The 6984-nt window shown below is 50.9% G+C and overlaps 1 protein-coding gene across 1 annotated transcript; it reads right to left on the reverse strand.

Annotated features, from left to right (window-relative positions):
* Positions 1-324: 324 nt before the first annotated feature.
* On the reverse strand, positions 325-5610 carry Gnat1 (G protein subunit alpha transducin 1). The gene is made up of 8 exons (XM_090323455.1): positions 5505-5610; positions 3163-3205; positions 2890-3031; positions 2591-2748; positions 2375-2503; positions 1807-1936; positions 640-793; positions 325-515 (listed from the first exon to the last, which is right to left on the reverse strand). The coding sequence occupies exons 1-8, from the start codon at positions 5608-5610 to the stop codon at positions 325-327; spliced, it is 1053 nt and encodes a 350-aa protein (XP_090179581.1).
* Between the last annotated feature and the right edge of the window lie 1374 nt (positions 5611-6984).

The raw sequence follows: 6984 nt of genomic DNA on the forward strand, positions 1-6984 counted from the left end.
AGTGGACCAAAAGGGATTGAATGGCTGGAACTTCTGGAGGGGGGGTCTAGTTTAGAGCCCAAGGTGGTGGAGTTGAGCCTGAAGTAGATGGCAGGGGGTGGGAGTTAGCGGTAGGGATGAGGCTATTGGAGAGAGGGTTCCATTGGTAGAGCACTAGCCAATGACCAAAAGCATTGGATACCAAGTTTGAATCTTGGTCTCAGACTAAAAAGAAAAGTGTGGGGGGGGGGGATGGAGGGAGGGGGTAGGTAAGGAGTTGAAGGCCCCGTTGGGCTATTGAATTGAGGAGCAGAGTATCTATCTAGCCAGCAAGGACCCCTCACCTCAAAAGAGGCCACAGTCTTTGAGGTTCTCCTTGATGATAATGTCAGTGACAGCGTCAAAGACAAACTTGACGTTCTGTGTGTCGGTGGCGCATGTCATGTGCGAATAGATTTCCTTCACATCACGCCTCATGTTGAGCTCAAGGAACTGCACCTTGATGTAGTTGCCGGCATCCTCGTAGGTGTTAGGTCCTGCAGCAGAGGGATAGCAGCAAGCATTTCCTTAACTCAGACCATAGCCCAGGGGGTCCAGTGGGAAAGGAGTGTGACCTCCATAGTGGGTCTGGGCTACCCCTTGGTGGTCAGGGACTCTTACCATCGTAATCTGGAAAGCAGATGCTAAGGTGTGCCTTCTTGATCTTCTCGGAGAAAACGTCCTTTTTGTTGAGGAACAGCACGATGGATGTGGTGGCGAAGTAACGGTGGTTGCAGATGCTGTTGAACAGGTGCAGGCTCTCGTGCATGCGATTCTGGGGAAGGCAGTGGTGAAGGGGTACTAGGGAACGCAGACAGCCGCCTCCAAACCTGTCATGCCCCAGAGCCTCCCTCCCTAACGACTCCAGAGAGCCTCTAACTCCCGCTCTCCCTTGGGGCTGTGAGCTATTTGCATGCCTTTGTCATCTTCTCCATCACACCCCTACCCCACCCCCAATCCTGGGGCTTGAACTCTGGGCTTGGGCACTGTCCCTGAGCCTTTTCTCTCAAAGCAAGTGCTCTACCACTTGAGCCACAGCTCCATATTCAGATTATTGGTGGTTAATTGGAAATAAGACTCTTGCCTATTTTCCTGCCTAGTCTGGTTTTGAACCTTGATCCCAAGATCTCAGCTTTACATCTAAGTAGCTAGGGCTACAGGCTTGAGCTACCTGTGCCTGACTGTCTCTTGCTTTCTTCTTCTTCTTCCTCCTCCTCTTCCTCCTTCTTTTTCTCTTTCTTTGTGTGTGTGTGTGTGTGTGTGTGTGTGTGTGTGACTTGAACTCTTGGCCTAGGTGTTATCTCTGAGCTCTTCAGATCAAGGCTACCATCCTACCCTTTGAGCCAGTGCCACTTCTGGTTTTCTGGTGATTCATTGGAGATAAGAATCTCATGGACTTTTTAGTGCCTGGGCTGGCTTTGAACCGTAATCCTCAGATCTCAGCCTCCTCAGTAGCTAGGATTACAGGCGTGAGCTACCACACCTGGCTTCTTCCTTCTCTTTTTTTCTAAAAGCCAGTGCTCTATCATTTGATCCATCGTTCCGTTTCCAACTTTTTGGTATGTAATTAGACATAAGAGTGTCAGGAATTTTCCTGCTCAGGCTAGCTTCAAACCATGATCCACACATCTCAGCCTCGTGAGTAGCTCGAGTTAGAGGCCTGAGCCACTGGTGCCTAACACAGCTTTCCTTTGCCTTCTGTAACTGCTCCAGGAACAAATCTCCCATCTCAGACTCTCCCTACAGCTCCTCCTCGTCTGGAAGGCCCAGGCCCGGCTTGCCACTCACCACTTCATCATCCTCCACCAGCACCATGTCATAGGCGCTCAGGGCCGCGATAAAGATGATGCAAGTCACACCCTCGAAACAGTGGATCCACTTCTTGCGCTCAGAGCGCTGCCCTCCGACATCAAACATCCTGAAGGTGAGAGGGATTTGAACCTGTCCATGCCCGCTGCTGTCCCGTTAGCTCCATTGGCTGGGGAAACTATCAAATGGGATTGGCATCCTGAAGGATGGCAGTTCTTGGCTGGCAGAGTTAGGGACCAGGACTTGGACTTGGGAGTAAGTAGTGAATTTTGGGGCAGCTCTGTTGAGGCTATGGGATCCCTTTTTTGGGGGGGGGTGATCGTGGGTTTTGAACTCTGGACATAGCTCTACCACTTGGAGCTACAGCATCCATTTTCTGGTGGTTCATTGGCAAGAAGAGTCTCACAGACTTTCCATGACTGGGCTGGCTTTGAACCGCGATCCTCAGAGCTCAGCTTCCTGAATTGCTAGGATGACAGGCTTGAGCCACTGGTACCCAGCTTGCATTGTAGGGGAGGAAGGCGGGGAAGGGAGGACTGTCACTTACCTGAAGTGGAGGTCCTTGAAGGAGAACTGGGTCTCAATGATGCCGGTGGTCTTCACGCGTGAACGTAGCACATCCTGCTCAGTGGGCACATAGCCTGGGGTTACCAGGCGCTCCAGGTCTGACAGGTAGCTGAGGAAGACCCCCAGGGTGTGAATAGGTGATAAACCCAAGAGGGTTCCACCCCAACTTCCTCCCGCCCCCTACCCCAATGCTCACTAGCCAGCCGAGTCGTTGAGCTGGTACTCGGAGGCACGGTCGAAGCAGGCCTGGATACCCGAGTCTTTCCACAAGCGCTGGATAATGTCTGACATCTCCTTGGGCATTGTGCCCTCCTCGATAGTGTCTGCCATGTGCATCAACTTCCGAGCATCGTCCTGGAGGAAAAGGGGGTCACGGGGGTGGGGAGAGGGAGAGGGCGTCAGGGAGCTTGGTAAGTAGTGAACCATGGATCTGAGCCCAGACAAGTGGTTTATATTCTTCCCCCATGACCCGCATGAGCCAGCTTCCTGGCATACCTGGCGGGCAGAGTCTCCATACTGGATGTTGAGTGTGGTCATGGCCCGTACAATGGCCAGAATGGATTGTAGCGTGTTGCCATAGATGATGGCAATGAACTCAAGACACTCTTCCAGCGAGTAACCATCCTGGTGAATAATTCTGCAGTCGACGTGGGCTGAGTCAGAGCTTCATGAGCCAGAGAGGGAGACCAGACACCCAACCTCCCCCAACCTCCCCACATTTGCACGCACCCACCCCCAGAGAACCCCCAGACACCAAGGGCAACTCACTTCATCTGCTTGACAATGGTGCTCTTCCCAGACTCACCAGCACCTGAGAAAGGAAGCCTGCCTCAGCCTGTGCTCCCCACCTCCCCACCCAGAGGCAGGGGGTGCCAGTTAGACCACTAATGGGCACCCACCCTAACTCCCATCCAAAGCATGGCCCTGGTGATAAGATGCTTATTGAACAAAACGTCTGTAAATGTTAGGAAAATCATAAAAAGAGGCTGAGCAAGGGAACCACAAACTTCTGTGCTCAGCTCTGCAGAGGGGTGGGGATTCCTAAGATTCTAATGACCATAGCCTTTTAAAATATGCCAAGACCAAAAATAAATCCTAGAGTGCCACCCTGTGGAGCTACTTGGTACTACATGTACAGGATTATTTGAGCAGGGACTCACCCTGCACAAAAGAACACAAAATCTAGTTGGGTGCTGGTGGCTCATGCCTATAATTCTAGCTACTCAGGAGGATGAGATCTGCAGATCAAGGTTCAAAGCCAGCCTGGGCAGGAGAGTCCGTAAGATTGTTATCTCCAATGAAGCATCAGAAAACCAGAAGTAGAGCTGTGGCTCAAAGTGGTAGAGCATAAGCCTTGAACAAAATTGCTCAGGGACAGTGACCAGGCCCAGAGTTCAAGCCCCATAACTGACAAAAAAACAAAATCAAAACCGTGTGTGTGTGTGTGTGTGTGTGTGTGTGTGTGTGTGTGTGCTGCCTGTACTCAGGGTCTTGCACTCTTGCTTATTTTTATTTTTTTTTGCTGACATTTCACTACTTGAATCACACCTCCATTTCTGGCTTTTAAATTGGGAGATAAGAATTTCTTTAAGGGGCCAGGAGTTTGGCCTAGTGGTAGAGTGCTTGCCTAGCATGCACGCAGACCCGGGTTCAATTCCTTGGTACCACATACATAGAAAAAAGCCGGAAGTGGTGCTGAGGCTCAAGTGGTAGAGCTCTAGCCTTGAGAAAGTCCAAGGACAGTGCTCAGGTCCTGAGCCCAAGCCCAGGACTGGCAAAAAAAAAAAAAAGAAAAAAGAAAAAAGAATTTCTTTAATTTCTTGCTTCAAATATTTTTTCTTTCTTTCTTTCTTTTTTTTTTTTTGCCAGTCCTGGGCTTGGGCTCAGGGCCTGAGCCCTGTCCTTGGACTTTCTTAAGGCTAGAGCTCTACCACTTGAGCCTCAGCACCATTTCCGGCTTTTGTCTATGTATGTGGTACCAAGGAATCAAACCCGGGTCTTCATGCATGCTAGGCAACCACTTTAACCACTAGGCCAAACTCCCGGCCCCTTTCTTTTTTTTTTTTTGCCACTTCTAGGGGTTGAACTCAGGGTCCACTCATTCTAGTGTTCTACCACTTGAGCCACAGCACCACTTCCGGTTTCGTCTGTATATGTGGTACCAAGGAATCGAGCCCAGGGCTACATGTATGCTAGGCAAGCACTCTACCACTAGGCCACATTTACACACCCAGGCCAATTGCTTTGAATCTTGATACTCAAATCTCCTGAGATCTGAGGTACCACGAGCACCCAGCACCCTTGCTTTTCACCTGAAGGCTAGAAGTCTCCTAGAGGCTCAGAGGGAATTAGCCCCTGGGGGTGTGTGAGAGAACAGAAATGACATTCCCTTTGAGCCTGCACTTTACAGGGTACTGGGCACAGTTAATGGGATTTCCAGCTTAGCTTCTCTTACCTTCCTGCTTGGGGCCCTGGCTTTAGTCTCTCTTTACCCAAGCTTGATTGGGGCTTGGAGAGTATGGGAAGTAGTTCCTTCTTAGGCACCGGGCAGTGACTAGGAGGCAAGTTTTAGCTCAGCTGTTTCTCTCTTTACTCCCCATAGAGCTATAGGTTCAACTTCATCTATCTCCCATAGGCCTCACTATCTTTCCACCTCCTTTACCCGCTTCACAGCGCTGCCAGTAATAAAGTTCCAGCACCCAAACGCTATTGTTTGTGGGTCTGGATGGTCCCCAAATAAGGAGCCCTAGGTGAGTCCTTCAGCAAGCCCCCTCTTCCCACTCCCCAATTTCTGAGCCTTACTCAGGACAAATCAGACTAGAGCTAGATTAAGTGCAGCCAAGGCAAGAGTATGCTTGAGCAGGCATTTGTAGAGGTGTGATTGTCACACACTTCTTTGGAGGGGAAGATTGCCCTGCTGGGAGATGATTCCTGGGAAAGCCAGCCTTGGGGACTTGGGACTTTGATTGCCTGTCAGTTCTAGGTCAGGGGATCTTCCACTCTGTCCCCTACACTGTCACAGGCTTGCCCTTCCCCCCAAATAACCCCTGCTTCCTGCCTAGCCCCAGGCTTACAGGCACCTCCCTTCCCCACTGGGCCCACACCCCTACCCAGTAGCAGCAGTTTCACTGTTCGAGCATCCTTCTCAGCATCCTCTTTCAGCTTCTTTTCCAGCTCCCTGGAGTGTTTCTCTTCAGCACTCGCCCCAGCCCCCATGGTCACAGCAGCAGGCAAAAGGACAGGGTGAGATGGTGCCTCTTCGGATAGAGGAGAACTCAGAGCCTGGCTTAGGCCAGCCTCTGGCCTCCCCCAGACACCTTTGGTGGCCCCAAGACAACTGGCAATCAACTGGCTTGCCACAGACCTGTGCAGGTCCTGGTGCAACTGCTTAGTGGGATTTGGAGCTGGGGGTGTCCAACACCCAATCAGAAACAAGGACAGGTGAAGCCAGCTCAGCCCCCTCCAACCTTCTAATCAGGGTGGCATGGCCTCAATCTCTTCACTGCTGACTCTGCACCCCTTCCACCCCCCAAAATAATTTCCAGGAGAGGCCCTGGACAGTCTTTCCCCTGTCTTACACCAGGAGATAGGTTCAAGAAGATTGTGAAGAACAGAGCCTCCTACCCTCGGAGGTGGGGCTGGCAGCAGGAGGGCATAGAAGTAGGCATGTGTGCCTGTGTGCGCGCGCATGCTAGTTCCTAGGCTTGGACTCAGGAACTCAGGGCCTAGGGGCTGTCACTTTGCTCAAGGCTAGCACTCTACCACCTGAGCCACAGCTTCACTTCCAACTTTGGAGATATAAAAAGTCTCAGGGACTTTCTCGTGTTGGCTTTGAGCTGCCATCCTCAGATCTCAGCATCCTAAGCAGTTAGGATTATAGACACAAACTGCCAGCATCTGACTTCTGTTGCATTCTCTGCTGATGTTCTAGGATTGGTTTCATGGGTGCCAGAGAGCCTGCCTGCCTCAGCTCGGGGTCTGGAGCCCTGTTCAGGAGCAGCACACTGATGGAAAGTGGTATGGCTTGGGTATAGCTTGAGATGGTTGCTGAGCTCTCAGGCTCTAGAGATTTCTCTTCCACTGGGAATCCCTTCATCTCAGGCTCTCAAGGTTCTTTCATAGCTGGATTTCTCACCTGAAACCTGATGGCCTTTTAGTCCTCAATTCTGCTGCAGACTCAAGAAACCACAAGGGGGTGCCAGGACCCCAGACACTAACTGGTTATGTAGGAAAAAGGCACTGGTTCCTCCCATAGGCTGGTAGCTTTGATGTTCAACTTGCTGGGTGAGGAGTGAGGCTGTACCATCTGTACCAGTCTTTGGGCTACATCCACTCCCAACCCCCCCCACCCACAAGTCTTTGCAGCCTTTCACATTGCTTAGGGATTTGGGTAGTGTGGTAACAAACCTAGGCTTGTTAAACCACACCTGTTTTCTCTGTACTGTTTATTGTTGTTTGCATTTATTTGGTTTTATATGTGTGTGTATGCAGGCTTTATGGTTCACTGGATTTTTCCCACTCACAGCTGGCACTCTACCACTTTAAAATACACTTCCCGTTCCAGATTTTTTTGCTGGCTAATTGGAGATA

The sequence above is a fragment of the Megascapheus bottae genome, chromosome 32 (genome assembly GCF_031878675.1).
Source record: "Megascapheus bottae isolate mThoBot1 chromosome 32, mThoBot2.hap1, whole genome shotgun sequence".
In the NCBI taxonomy this organism is placed as follows: Eukaryota; Metazoa; Chordata; class Mammalia; order Rodentia; family Geomyidae; genus Megascapheus; species Megascapheus bottae.